Source organism: Labrus mixtus, chromosome 19 (genome assembly GCF_963584025.1).
Source record: "Labrus mixtus chromosome 19, fLabMix1.1, whole genome shotgun sequence".
NCBI lineage: Eukaryota > Metazoa > Chordata > Actinopteri > Labriformes > Labridae > Labrus > Labrus mixtus.
In genome coordinates, this window is record NC_083630.1 from 9,850,317 (window position 1) to 9,866,236 (window position 15,920).

General features: G+C 41.6%; 1 protein-coding gene across 1 annotated transcript in view; it reads left to right on the top strand.

Annotated features, from left to right (window-relative positions):
- Positions 1-1,549: 1,549 nt before the first annotated feature.
- LOC132994510 (potassium voltage-gated channel subfamily H member 2) overlaps positions 1,550-15,920 on the top strand; it is a 31,463-nt gene continuing 17,092 nt past the window's right edge. The window contains exon 1 of the mRNA XM_061064896.1: positions 1,550-3,021. Within this exon, the coding sequence (XP_060920879.1) occupies positions 2,946-3,021 (76 nt within the window). The 5' untranslated portion in view covers positions 1,550-2,945. The remainder of the gene's footprint in view (positions 3,022-15,920) is intronic.

Consider the following 15,920-nt stretch of genomic DNA (forward strand, 5'->3'; position numbering starts at 1 on the left):
TATCTGTCTCATCTATCCTTGTCTCCTCTGTCCGCCTCCCCTCCTCCCTCTCTTTTATCTTGCCTAAATAAGGGAGTCGAGAGGGGACGACAGAGCAGCACGCCTCCTCTGACTCTGAGCTGCTGTAGTCAAGCCTCGCTGATGCAACGTGAGCAGGAACTTTTTCATTCATATCAAAACATCATATTCTGATGGATAACTCCTCACGCCTCGTCCAACCCAACTACAAGGCCTCAATTCATCATGTCTGAGCAATCATTAAAGGTGCACTATGGAGATTTGGTAGTGACATTTGAAAGTTGGAGAAGTTAAAAAATTCTGAACTGAATACACAAACTTTACTCAAAGAAAAAAATTGGTCCCTGGACTCTGTCCAGAACTTAAAAGCTGCAGGAGAGTTACGGTTTCACTGTAGCGGGCCCCCCACAATAACTTCTCTCGTAGCATTTTATCTTCAAACAGTCTTCCAGGGACCACATTTTCCTCTGAGGACAGTTTGTGTGTAGAATTATGAACATATACCACAGAATCTGTACACTTCTCAACTTTAACATTTCTCTACCAAAAACTCCATAGTGCACCTTTAAAGCACTTCTTTGTGAATGCAGTGAAGCTGCTGTGCAGGTCATTATGATCAATGCATCCAGAGCAGCAGAGTGGCCTCAGCATGAATCTGACAGATAACAAAAGTGGAAGTCTGACTCCATTAAAGCCTTCAGGAGGTGAGCTTTGTCTGCTGGTGCATTCAAGTACAGTCGGAAAAAGGAATATTTCTGTTCCACATGACTTATCTTTTTTAATTAATGATAACAACTAGACCATTCTTTGCTTGCATGCTTACCTGACGAATCACAATATTATGGCCTTGATTTTCATTCATTAGTTTAAGATGGGTCTAGATGCTGCCCCGGATATCCATTAAGGACTGCTTATGCTGCAGTTTTTGCTTTGTGAGTGTTTCCATTCGGTACCATTAAAAGGCCAAGATACACCTTCTACGCTAGGAAGGAGCTTTTCAGAAAAAAAAAAAAAAATGAATCAACGCTAAATACCACAGTTACTTTGATCATCACTACTGCCAACACTCGTCGCTGTGAGATTGGGCCCAGCCAGATGTTTTCTTGTCATTCCCTAATTTTAAGAGTGTCTTATCATACAGGAATTTTCTACCAGGTGAATATTATTCTATTTTAATTTGTGATTCTAAATAAAATAAAAACAATATAACTTCAGGTAAAAGTAGATCAAGCTTGTCAGCTAAGGCATGTTAAGTGACTTGTGGATTTGCTATACATTTAAGATGACTTAAGTATTGTTTTCCATATTATGTTTTTTATATCATATGGCCAAAACGTTAGATTTTATTGATTTATTTTTTCAATCCAGTGCAATTCATACATTAAGTTTTAGATCTGATCTGTTCAAACCCTGAATTTATCTCTCAGCTTACTTCAGTATGTGAAGAGTTAACTTTAATTTGTCTTTGATTCAATGATTGAAACTCATTCATGCATACAGAGAAAAACACAAGCTACAGTCATTAGCAAATATGATCGTCCATCCATGTGTAAGGAACAATTTTCCGACAGTCCATGAAGGCATCGTCCCCGGCATGACGGAAGGGGGGAACCCCGGCGGTGTGACGTAGCTGAGCCGTCTGAGTGGTGAATCCCCATCCAACCCTGAAACTCTACAGAGCAGCATCACAACCACAATCTCCTGCGAATATTGACATCAGAGTTACTGATTCTGGATTAGCTGTAATTCTTCACCAAGTAAAGAGAGGCGCTTCACCTCAGTGCAGGTAAATATTCCTATGTGGGTCGTGGACATGATATTTTTTGCATAGATCAGAACACTGTGTGCATGCCTCAGATGATCTCTCCCTGACAGCAAGACAGGAGCTTTTCAGAGGAAGTGTGTGGTGCAGCAGAATGCATGCTCCTTCTTAAATCGGCGGTAACACTGTAACGCCGGTTGCCGGTTCTTTGACGTAGTGACGAATAATAACAAATCAAAATAATATATATTTAGTATTTCTTAATTTCTGACACTCACACCTGTTTTGCTAATTGCAGCATCTAAGAGTCCCCACTGTTGGGACATCAGGTTCAAATGAAACCCTTCTTATGGGTGTGAAGAATATTTGGGTGGCTGAGAGCGCATGTAGTTCTTCAATAAGTAGTGAGCAGTTGAGCTTCTGATGAGCAAAGGGTTAAAAGAGGCGCAGCTAGAAGCTGGTGAAGCTGAAGTCATCCGGCAGAGCGCACAGCGAGGAGGAGGAGAGATACAGAGAACACCTCCAAAAAACACGCATCTAGGACGACTGAAGCAGCTGATCTGCTCTCTGCTGTTTTCATTTGAACCATCAGTGTGTCTCGTCTCTCCACAGTAAAACACAGAGGCTCCCAGAGGCAGAGAGAGCAGCTGGAATGAGAAACAAATAACAAACGCGCAGATCAGCGCCCCAACTATGGCTCCAACGACGCTCGTCGGGAAGCTCGCCCTGTCCGCCTCACTGGAGTCGGCTGCAGTGCAGGATGAGAGGTCTGTTGTGCTCCAGCGAGTGTGAGACCAGGAAGAAATATCACCTGACAGGCTGCCCTCCCCACGGGGCACAGAAACACACTCCCTCGCTCCTCTCAGCCTGGAAAGAGGAGGCTGGAAACGGCTGAGTTCTGCCGTGCGTACAGCGCGCCTCCTTTCCAGAACTCTCCACTCAGCGTTTTTTCTCCTGGAGATCCACCACACACGCCTGTCCTCTCCCTGAACAACTTGGGGAAAACTTTGGCACCCGGATTATCTCCACACAACCTGTCAGGGGGTTGACCTCCATGCAGGGAGCGCAGTGAGCATCGCGCGCTCGGCTGTGGGGTACTGGAGCCTCGGTGTGATACTGAAAGTCCTGCTGAGTCTGTCAAAGTCTAGGAGCGACCGAAGCGAAGATGCCGGTCCGGAGGGGCCATGTGGCTCCGCAGAACACCTTCCTGGACACCATCATCAGGAAGTTCGACAGTCAAAGTAAGATCATTGTTTATAAACCTTACCTGACATAATTTATGTTAGCGTGCAACTTTTTTTAAAATATATATTTCTTCACAAATTAAGGCAAACATTTGTTAATGGATTGGAGGAGAAATAAGCTTTTTGAAAATGGCATTCTAATGATGTACGCTCTCAGTTGACATTTTGTTTTCCTGATTTAGCCACAGTAATGATGTTTGCTGATGCACGGTTAATGGCTTTGAAGAGTCACGCTGAACTGAGGCGAGAAATATGTGATAATTAGAGGAAACTCAAACAGAAATCAATCCAACACTGAAAAAAAAAAACAGAAACTTCCTTTGGAAATGTGTGACTTACATCAGTGTGAAACTACTTTGGATTGAATTTGGAGGGCTCTTTCCCCCACTACATCCAATTCTGATCACAACATGAACAGCTTGTGCAGATCTGAACTGCTGACGTGTTAATTGGGAATGTGATCCAAGCTGCTGCTGCTGCTGCTGCAAAAGACTTCTGTCAGCAAGGAAGGATTCTTATTGTAAGAAAGCCATTCAAAACTAAACTTGTAAAAAAAAATCAGATTAGGCCTAGTTGAGATTCTGCAAATCCTGTCTTGCTTTTATTGTCACATGAAAAAGGGTCTCATGCTGTTGCTGTACTGACTGATGTTGCTAGAAAAAAAAAAAAACAATCTGCAAGAAATAATACACTTGGGTGCTTTCGGCATGGAGTCTATTATCTTTTGTGCAGCCAATTTTTTTTACGTTTTTAGTTAGAAACTATAGGACATCCCACAAATATATTCTAATATAGTTTTTGGGCGTAAACCTATGATATGCTTTGTTTTGTTTGCTTTGAACGAAAAATCGATATCCTATCAATTAAACTGCACTGCGTTACAAGCCACAAAAACAAACAATATATCCAAAGCTCCTGAATTTTTCATGGGGCCCAGGCGCATGAAATTTGAAGCTGCCTTTATTTTAAAATACATAGGCTTCATGCATTCTCGCCTCCCTGCGGCGGTGGTAACTCTGATGCAAATCATTCATGTTTCTTTTTCTTTCCATCTCTGAACGTGTGACCAGACTTCCAACAGCCCGTTTCACCTCAGTGCCTCACCTGAGGGCTGATGAAGAGGCCCGAGGATGATGATAGTGTAACTGTGTCAGGGGAAAGGGAAGAAGTGTATACTGATAACATTTTAAAAGTTCAAGTTTTGACAGTTAAACTGATGCAGTTGACATTTATTGGAGAATTAAACGACGTTTTTCAGCAATTAACATGTCAGCCATACTCCCCCCTCAGGAGCGGATGAGATAAAGCTGTCGATGTGAGCTGACTCCTTGAAATACCTCTTTTTGAAGGCTGATAGTGTTCTGCTTACTTTTTTTTATACTATTCACCATATTCTCTATGGATCAGTTCACAAGGCTGCTCTGGAATAGCAATGACATCTTGCTACATTTGTAACGGCCCGGCTGCGTGGTGTTGTAAGGCTGGATTTGTTGCTGTAAAAAAAAATGACTCAACTCAAGTGCAATCAAGTTGATCCTTTGACGTCTGAGTTTCAGTGATGGAAATAAATCCTATAGTTTTATTTTTACCAAGCTGATAAGAGTAGAAAACGCCGCTCACGTGAACACATTGTGCTGAGCTTCAGGGTCCTGTGGTAGAATCTCTCATGTTTCTTTACAGCACATTTGAAACATTGTGCAGTTCGTCGAGGGTCCGCTTGAGGCTTGTTCCAGGAACACCGGAAGTCACATACACACGACAGGTAAAAAAGCTGTTTTTACAGCAGAAATGAACATGTTTACAGCCTGGTACAAAAAACAAAATAGTTCTGATTAGCTCATGTCTCTACTGGCACACACTGTAGGGGGGGTGAATTTTTTTTTATCATGCATCCATTTTCATTTTGTGTATGATACATGTTATCAATAATTAGGCACGTAGCTGACTTGATTGATAGGTGGGCGTGGTGCAGGAACAGATGGATGACGTCACTCAGGCTTCGTCTGTTAATATTTACAGTCAATTCATATTGCCCAAGATTAAAACAACTTTATAAAACTGATGTGTTTCGGCTTGTGGCCTTCATCAGGGCCACCAAGAAACACAATCAAAACAAAACCAACAAAAAAGGACATAAATATAATCATATAGATCCACATACGTATGCATCAGCCAATAAGGTAGCTGCAAAGGTGGGTTGGTTTGCAGGTGCCTCTGATACACGTGGATGTATAGTATATGAGATGAAAAGTGTGGGTTTATTAAAGTTGTTGCTGGAGCTTTTTCACTTCTTCAAACCTTTCACTCTTCATGCACCTTGGTATTTGATGATGTTGTGCCAGGAAACCCGACTCTGCATATTACCAAAGATTGGAAAAAAATAAGCACAAATACTTCTTTCAGTTTCTGTTGTTAAATTAATTTTAAGTGAACTTTATTTTTATTTATTTTATTTTTTACAGCTTTTGACTTTTAGCTCTAAATTCTGTCGAGATAGTTTGGTAAAAATGTCATGTTGCAAACAGTCTAACTTTGGCTTTGACACATTTTAAAGGAATTATGCAAACTTTATTTGTATAATAAATCTACCACTCACATTTTAAACTTAAATAGGTCAAAGAAATAGAATCAGTGACTATACTGAGACCAGAATCCTACTTTAACACAATAACCTCTCTCCTTCTTTAGTAAAGAACGTGATCTTAACCGCTATTGTTTTCCAGTCAGAGGCATATAACACCATATCAGTTCTTTCCAAACATTTCCCCATGACTCATATGTTCACAATCTTTTTCCATTTATTGTCTCGGGCTTTCGTCGGGCTAACCAAGCATGCTGATGATGGTTATGACATGGTGTCTAATGGCTGTGGGTAATGAAGTGGAGGAGGCGTCAGTGGACACCAGCAGCTGTTTACACATCCTCACACATTCCAGAGATGTTAAGAGTAAAAGGTGCTGTATCTGTAGATACCCCTTAGTATTTCTTCAACTCCAAAGCCTCATTTCAGCCGTCCTCTTTGACCCCAATACCGTGAAATGGCGAGCACACTCCTCTCATGTTATCCATAATTGAGGAAATGATTATTCCTGAAATGCAGAGGATGGTTTGGGTTTCCACACTTCTCCTTTTTGACAGAGCCATTTATTTTACACGATGAGGCTTCTTTTAAGATAATGTTCAGAGATCACAAGCTTGATGCTCAGCCTTGGAGGACGATGAAGGAGAAAACTGTGGGCATCTGTTGTCACCTGAGATAACGTGTGAGAGTGTGCTGTACATCCTCTTTAGACGCAGTGACAATTTGATTAACCAGCCCTGGTCCGTCATGTAAAGAAATGGCCTTTCAATAAAGTTCATGAGAAGAAATATAGCACAAAAGAAATAGAACTAATTAAAAGGAATAATAACCATAGATGTAATAAACGATTAAGCAAGTCTTTAAAAAACAAAACACATCTGTGTAAAAAAGAGGCACTCCACAAGTGAAAAACTGATAATTTGAGAATTTTGGGGAATATTTAGGATATGGATTCTGCATAGTGCTCGCTCACTGCTGCCCTGCATGTTGAAGACAAAGCCTTATTGCTGCAATGTGTCAACAGTTCTCCTAGTTCATTTGTTGACAATTTAAAACTGGATTGCTTTTTGCAATTTGTTCCTTGATAATTGAGTATTTTGTCTTTTCCTTATTAACTTTTTCTTCACTGACTGAGCCTAAGAAGACACATTTAAAGTCACATTTATAGATAGTGTGCACCTACACAAAGAAATAGACTCCTTGGAGGCTGAAAAACTTTTCAGAAGGTGAAACATTTTAGAGTGGTTTATCATTCTCTGAGTCATGATATAATGGGCTGTGGCTATTATTTATTTGTTGTTTGGGAGATGTGAAAATGTGTTGTTCTTATTATCTCCCTGACAGTTTTTGCTTGCATTTACACGCTATATGCATATGTTGATCCCACTTCAGCTGTTACCTGAAAACTCTGTCTTTATAATAAATAAAGTATTATTTATTGTGCCAGACCTGCCAATAGGAGGCCATCGTCAGCATCATCATTAAGGCCGTAGGTATTCATGAAAGCGCTAGGTCTTTAGCTTTTTCTTAAAGGCGCAAAGGGACTCTGCAGATCAAATGGAGTTTGGAAGTTCATTCCACCACCGGGGAGCGTAGTGGGCAGGAGGGAGTGTAGACCTGGATTATAGAGTTTAGGGAAGGAAGAGTCGTTTTTGTCGCTGTGTCGTAAGCGAGCGCTAATTCATACATCACAAGTGTTTAAAACACATTTGTGGTCCATAAATAAGACCACATGCATAGATAATTCATGGTATGTTTTTTTCTCACAGGAATCCAATATTATGCACACTGTACAGAAAAAAGAAAATCCCCATAAGGAATACAGAAACCTCTAACACACAGCTATAAAGTGTCCTGATCCATCTGGGAAATTCAGGCAAATGAAACAGGTGTCAGGCATATTGCACAGTAATACACAGAAAGAACTGATTTCTAGGATACTGTTGTTGATTGGAGCATTCAACAGAAGGTCAAAGCTGTTCTGTGTTGAGATTATCGACGTGTTCACTGAAGGAAAGTCAATGAGGAGCTTGATATAGCCTTTGTGTACATGAGAGAGATGGCCTCACAATATATATGCACAGACTTGTGGAACCATCATGATACAAACTAATGCATGCAAAATGCCTTACTAATAACACATTAATTTATTTATAAAATTTCAATTATGAGAATTTGAATCCCTCTGGTGCTCCGTTTTGATCTTTGTCATTTTTCTCTCCTCTTCTTGTGTTCTGCACACAGCTGATCGCATTAAAACCACATTTCAGTGACTAATCTGTGTTATTATTACATGCATAATTTGCAAAGTATCAGATTTGATTATTTCTACATGCTTGCACATTCTGAAATTGCAATGGTTGGCCAAAGGGTGGGCTGTTTGTTTGGAGAAGTATTCACTCGTGGTTCTGCGAAAGTATGCATAATTCATGTGGGACAACATGTTTACTGTTGGCTGGTTCGCTGTTTGTTCTGGATACTTCTTCTTGAACAAAAATGAAGATAACACCTCTAAAAAAACAAAATAGAAAATGATGTGAATAAAAGCTGCATGTCATGGAAACATGTGTAAATCTAGCCCTCCTGTTTTCCAGCTCTGGTATTTGATGCACTCCTCTCCACTGACTTCAGACCTTCTCTGCTTACTGTACACTGATCCTCGGTGCTTGTAAGCCTCTCTCTTTACTGTACTGTGATCCTCCATGTTTGATTGCTCATCACAGATTCGACTGCACAGACAGATTGTGTTCCTCACCGGCAACAACCGACAGCACATTTGGCCTCCATTTCAGGTCACAGAAACCTTTATGATCTGATGTTGTTGTCTGTTCCGACGCTCCTCAGAGAAGGCTTTTTGCCCAATTACAAGCCTCAGAGCCACCGTCCTCCGGGGAGGATGCTACTGTTCTACAGCTGAAGTACCAAACACCTCGTCGTCACGGCAACCCCCCCAGACTCCCCCTCCCTACACACCCACCCACTGTCACGCACTCTCACACACACACACACACACACACACATGTACGCACGCACGCACACACACACACACACACACGCACACACACACACACACACACAGTAGGAAAAGGTACAGCACTGTTCAACTCTGGGTAACAATTTGTTCTTCATCCTTTAGACAGAGCTTTAATATCCTACAGTTTACCTATTGTTGTTATTCTAACAATATATGGAGCACACTAACAAGCGATATACTCCATTTCTAGGCATTTTTTAAAAAGTGAATCAACCCTTAATCTTTAAATGTAGAGAACTGAGTATTCAGGGGATTTTCCATCCTCACTAATGGATCAAATGTAAACGGTTCTCAACCAGAAAATAGATTAGGGTTAGGCCACTATTGCAACACTATTTTCTTCTCTTTATGTGACCTTGTTTTTGCTGCTTCAGAAAAAATTACCTATATAAGGTTTTTGTTTTCACAGGGAATTAATATGCTTGGTGCCCGGTGTCACAGACAGTGTGTGGAAGTCAGACAGCAACAACTATCTCCATGTGACTCAAGCAGATAGTTGTTGCACTAAAAGAGTAAGATTAAGATTAAGATTTACCTTTATTGATCCCCGCAAGGGGAAATTTCAGTTTTTACACTTTGTAGTCATGCAACACACACATAGGCTGAAGTATATATACACACATGCACACAAACAGGATCCTATGGACATGCACTAAAGGAGAGATGTCAGAGTGACGGAGCTGCCCATAGCGGGCGCTCCTGAGCTGATGGTGGGGAGGGGCTTTGGTGCCTTGCTCAAGGGCACCTCGGCAGTGCTCAGGAGGTGATCTGGCACCTCTCCAGCTACCAGACCAACTTCCATATTTGGTCCGCACTGCATTTGGCGACCCTCCGACTTCCCAACCCAAGTCCCTACAGACTGAGCTACTGAGTAGCAACTGATCCTTAAAGTACTACAACTTGCAAGCCAATTGTGAACACCCGGGACAATGCAAGTGCTAGACAGCCACAAAAGCTCCTCAAGTTGTTCGATAAAGAGTTGAGACACATCTTTGCTTTTTAAGTTATGGTCAGTTTAATATCTAAGATAAACAAACTTTAACCATCCGTCTGCTGTGGAGCATTGTACACTCCATCAAAGGACAGTGAAAGAAAGGTGGACAGGGCCATGCATATAGACATTTTCATTGGCTTTTTCTATGTTTAGGTTATTTTTACATGAAATCCTGAAGGTTTTAAGAACATTTCAGGACACTCAGGCGAAATATTTCTAGGAACTCACCTTTGACACATGCAGCCCATCTGGACGATGTCTGTTATTGGACAATGCCTATTTACTTTAGATCCAACTTTTGAGGTGGTACTACTAACTTTGAAGTCTGTCTGAATTCCAGTCCAATCTCGCGTCATCAGTCATGCAGTGTAAACACCATGGCACAGCAATCAGCTGCTTATGACCGGTCGGTTTATATTCTTGCATGTTGGATGTTTTGGTCATAACACGCAATCGCACAGTGAGAGCAGATCCTTGAGCCTATTCCAAGACTCCTGGACATTTTACCCCCCAATTTTCCCTGCACAAACTGACACACAGCGTCCAAAATCACCATGACAACCGCAGCCAAGCCTGTTTAATCTGTCTTCCCCCTCCTATCGTGAAAGAAACGTCGGCAGGAAATGTCTGCGGACTTCCAGCTGACAGGGAATATTTGTTATGATTAAGCTGCTAGTAAACTTGTGTTTATCAGTAATGCTGAGAGTGTGAGAGAGAGAGAGAGAGAGTGAGAGCGTCTTTGCAAGTGTGTGTAGTGTATTTGAGCCGTGCATAGGAGACAACTGAAGTACACATACATCTGACTTCAACTTTTGTCTGTGGGAGTTGTCTACTGACAATTGGCAATGCTCCATCCCGGTTTAACTCGTACAGCGTGAGCTGAGCTCTCAGGTTATGCCCAATGGTGGTGTGCCGTGAACTATTCAGTCATAGAATGTGAGCTGACGTTCCACTATGACATTTCTACAATCATTAAAATGTACGCCGGGCTTAACACATGGTTTTAAGGGAAACGTTCTGCTGATAAATGTCCAGAAATGAAGAGCAAAACCCGAACTCTAGTGATGGAGGGTGCAAACAAGAGAGAAAGGTTTCCTGATAAGTGCTCCTTATTGCAGTGAACATTGTGTAATTTCCCTCTTCAGCTGGTGTCAGTCACACAGGCCGGTTTGCCTTCAACAGCAGGTCGTCCACCTGAGCGTTTAGAGCTCGATGCCTCTGTGCTTCCTCAGGCTTTGATGATCTCAGCTCCAGAGTTGCATAAGACGCAGAGCCTTGATGTTCCCAGTGTTGGGAGGAAGAGATGCCTTCTGTGCTCTGAGAAAAGACGTGTAACTGCTGCCGAGTTCATGCTTATGTTCTACACACGGCAGCAGCAACATACGGCTTGTATTCATGGATTATGCTGTGAGGAGACATTGTAGGGTACCGTCTGCAGGGTTTTTTGTTGGATTTGCTGCAGGGGAGGTGATACAGAACAAAATGTAGCCATCCTTTAGCTTCACGTTTGTCCTCCAGATGTCTAGCATCAGATTCCTTCTCCATAAAGCCCCCCCGTGGTTGATACACACTGTAGCATTACAAAATAAATCCAGGGTTGTGGCTGATCTCTGGTGGTTAGCTTTATTTTTCTGCTCCATCTGTTTCACTCTGAGGGTGTAAACACAGCCACATTGCTACACTGGTGCTGAGGTCAGGAGTGAGTCTGTGCCTCATGATTGCACTTTATTAGTGTGAAAATCACTTGTCTCTCGCACACGCACTGTCTCTCCTCCTGTCTCCTTCCCTTTTTCGCTTGCTCGCTCGTACACACGCACCCACACGCGTTAGCAAGCAGGAAGAACAAAAAAGAACGCACACAGGCGTGCACACACACTCGTAAACTCTTGGAGCTTGTAAATACTATTCTTTCTCTGCCCTGCCTCTCTACCTCCCTTCTTCCTTCTGTCTGCTCTTTGTCTCATGTGACAACCTGTTTTTTTTTTTTTTCTGCTTCCCTCTCTTATTCACTGTCTCTCCTCTATCTCTCTTGCGCGCAGCAGATGCCATACCTAGCTGCATTTTGATCTCAAGTGGGCATGCTTCCAACTGGGAAACATGGCACCTGCTGTGGGGTGCTAAGAGGGAGGATGTTGTGTGTGTGTGTGTGTGTGTGTGTGTGTGTGTGTGTGTGTGTGTGTGTGTGTGTGTGTGTGTGTGTGTGAGTGTATATGTGTGGTATGCTATTTGTGTGCCTGTGAGTTTAACCTTTCCATTTTTAAGCCAAACACAAGGCCTATTGTATGTGTATCCCTAAACAAACAAATATTTCACTAAATGAAGCCATATCAATACAATCTGTCAGTAGAGCTTGCTTCAAACTAGCATATTAATTTAAGCACTGCAAAACAGTCATGATTGAGTTAACAAAGTATAAACATTAAAGAGACACATGACTCCTAATCTTCTCCTTGACTTGATAACAAGCTTTATCTGGTTATCATACATCATCATAAGTACGCAGGTCTCAATTAAGAGTCTTATTGAAGCCAGATTTAAATGCAACTGCAGAGTTCACTGTCAATAATGGTAATTGTTGTGGGCAGAAGGTTTGCAGTGGAGTAGGCTTTGTAAGGGCCTGTGTCCGTTTACACAGTTTTTTTTGCATTTGCAGCACCAGCAATCTTAGTTTAAGACCCTTTCTCACAGGTGTGTGATTGGTATCGTCGTTTATTTAAGGAAATATCACCAAGAAAATCCTGAAAAAAATGTCAAGAAATCCTGTTCTTTTATTAACAGCAGCTCTGGAGATGACGTGACATTATGTTAGTGTGTAGCAGATCCTAAAGTTGAGCTACTTTCAACTGGGAGCGTTTTAAACTTGTATTCTACACGATATATTGGTCTCGTTTTCTTTTCTTTCTTTTTTTACTTTCTTGCTGTTGTGTTTTTTTGTTAAATTGTTATATCTGGCTCAAGCACTATCAAGCATCATGGTGTTTTGAGTTGATCTTTTTCGTTTCTTCACAGAACCTGCATTGTATGTTGTCAGACTCAGGAAGTAGTAAAAATGAGCCAAAGTGATGCTGAGAGTCTGCCAAAAATGCTCTGAGTTGTTCCAATAATGCAGTGTTTCCTTGTAATCTTTTTGTCTTCACCACTTGGGTTTGTTATTAAATTTAAAAAAAAAAAGGTCTGAGGGTGTGCTAGGGCTGGTTTGGATGAGCTGTTTTATTCACTGTGACCACCCTGATTGTCGTATCTACAATCAGGATTTGAACCAGAAACCCTTTTATCCAATCTAATAAACAAACACATAACCCAGGGCGATTACTGAGTATTTATGGCTTTGTCTTGGCAGTGGTGAGCTTAGAGAGAACATTATGTTCAAACCTGAGACACCCTTTTTTTGATTTTCTTATTATTCCTACTATAAAACTAAGACAGACTTGGCACTCAGAGGCTCACAGTTGATTTAACGCGTAGTCAAGGCCGCTTTAATAAGGTTGCATGCTTTAGCTGCAGAGAGAATTAAACATGTGACGCTGTGTTTATCAGACTTTCTTGACCACCAGGACAGTGGAACACAGGGAGCCTTCTGAATGGTTTCTAAATATTGATGTAGGGGGCATTTCCATAGAAGGCTGTGTATTTGGATTTATATGCTTAGGCAGGAATTATCTGTTGTTCTTAAAGGAAATGAATCCATTTCTATAGCAAACAGCTGTAAAGTATAAAAAGGTTTGACGGTCTGATATATTCACTGTGACCACCCTCTTCTTCACCTCTGCTTCAAGGATTTGAACCAGAGACCCCTTTATCAAATCTTATGAACACATAAACCAGGACAGGCAGAATAATTGAGATATTTATTACTGCCCTTTATTAGTCTTTTTTATTGCATTGTAATTTCATCATTATCAACTCCACCAGTCAACACAGAGGGGTGTTCCCTGTACTCGATAAAGCCGATAGCATGCGGGCCCCCCCTGTGAGAAGGCTGAATTTGTGAAACGATGCACATGCCCTGAAACCAGCTTCTACAAAAAAAGAAAAAACATTTTTGAAAAATAGTGTTTTTAAAGTCAGAGCTGAATGTTTGTGGCTGCACAGTGATAGAGCATAAGATAAACTCCCCAATCGGTTTTCTCAGATCACAGCACACATGTTAGTATCTCTGGGAGAGTTGTGTCCCCCTCCACATCATCAGCTTCTAATTGGCTACACCGTCATGAAAATGTGTGCCTGAAAGACTCAAGCATCAAAGGCTGCATCATGGTTGCGTTTTTTTTTCTATCCACAATGAAAAGCTTGAGTGCTTCTACAGCAACTTGTCAGGTGAGGCTCAGGGATTCAAAGGAAATGTTCAGTTAAGCTGAAAAGGGCAGTGTCTTCCCTGCAACAGAAGCTAATAAGAACAAAGAAGGAAACAGTGAAAAAGACTGTCGAGTTTCTCACGGTACACAATGACTGATGTGTATACCTTATAGGCCAGTTTCACCTTGTAGTAAAAAGTCATTTTTGTTTGCAAGGTAGCTAGGGTGACACTTGTTCACAGCCTAACAGATCAGAAGAAAGACACGCTTGCACACACACACACACACACACAGTCAATATGAAATTATACTGCAGTAGCAATGTGCAGACAGTGAATAGACAGAACATGTTTTCATCATAGACTGTAAATATTAATGGATTAAGCCTGAGTGACGTCAGCCATCTGTTACTGCCGGGGGCTCCTGAGGCTCATCAGCAGCAGCCGCCGCCATGCTCCCTAACTTTCAGTCAACCTGAGGCGGGTTTTAAGCCTCTTGTCAAACTGTTACATCATCACCACCTGTCAATCATGTCGGCTATGCACCTTACTATGGATAACACGTATTGTTTTCAAAATCAAAACAGAGACGTTTAAAATACAATCATCCCCCGGTACAGTGTGTGCCACTGATGACTTTAACTTATCAGACCTATTTGGTTTTTTGTACCAGTCTGTAAACATGTTAATTCATGCTGTAAAAACAGGCTTTTTTGCCTGTCATTTGAATGTGACTTCTGGTGATCCTGGAGCCAGCCTCAAGCAGACCCTTGACAAACTGCAGGATTTTGCACTTCCTCATTGGCTTCATTTTTCAAGGCTGGAAGTTGCCGCTTGGTTTTCATGAATACATTGCAGAATTACACTATAAAACAGCTGGTTCATACAGTGCTGCAGCAAAAAGAAACAGATGTCTACAGCCGATGCATGTAATACAAACAGAGTTTGAGAGATGAGTTAATTTGCTTCAATCCAGAAGTTCTGAAATATTACACAGACTGTCTTAATTATAACCTTACACATCCAAATTCATTTATCATCTTCAAATATCGGCATTTGGATCAATAAGTGCTTAAGTTGTAATAACAGAAGTTTTTGGGGAAAGCCTGTTATCACCTCCCTATCTTATGAAATCCAAAGTTGTGGATGCGCTCTGTACTTGCCTGTCCTTCTCCTGTAAGCCCTTTGCCTGTTCCTCCATTTGTCACCGCTTTATCTCTTGGCAGCTGCCCTTTCTCTCTAGTCCTCCCATTCATCAAATCCACCCCTCCTCTGAGCTCTTTTAAACTCCATCACACCTCTCTCATCTGGTCTCCCTTTGTCTCCCTCTCACCTGTTCGGACTCCTTCTCTCATTCACCATGACTCCCCTGCCCACTCTACGAGCAGAGGAACAGAAAAGGCTGGCTAGCAGGCTGAAAGACCCCCGAGTCCCCAGCGCCCAGGGATTAGAGCTCATTTGCATAAATCTGCATAACCTCGTTAAGGCATAGGGAGATGCTGTACACACTGTAGCCTGAGACACTTCAGAGCGAAACAGCCCATTAAGGATTGTGGTGATTATGGGATTATCACTCTTAAAGACTGCTGGGGGACAGGAGTGCTGTGTACCCTCTCTGGAAAGTAGCACTACGTTGCACGCTTTTTCAAGTAGTGAACCAAGGCTTTGAGTCAGGGGACCTTTAGACCGCTGTTAGGTGGGATTTGTTCCTGACCATGATTTAATTTACATTCAAATGGTTTAAAGTACACTACAGTAAAGATACCATGGCTGTATTTAACAGAACATTACAAATGCAAACAAGGCTGCTACTCTTTTTTTCCTCGTTTTTTGTTCTTAAACCTGACCCAAACAGACAATTTCACACTGCAAAAAAATACTTTAGGTTACATTTAAACATTGTAACATACAGGGAGTATAAGAAAAAGTGAGTGAACGTATCAAATATCAAATGAGTTATTTTGAAACCATTATTTGAAACCCAATTCTTTCC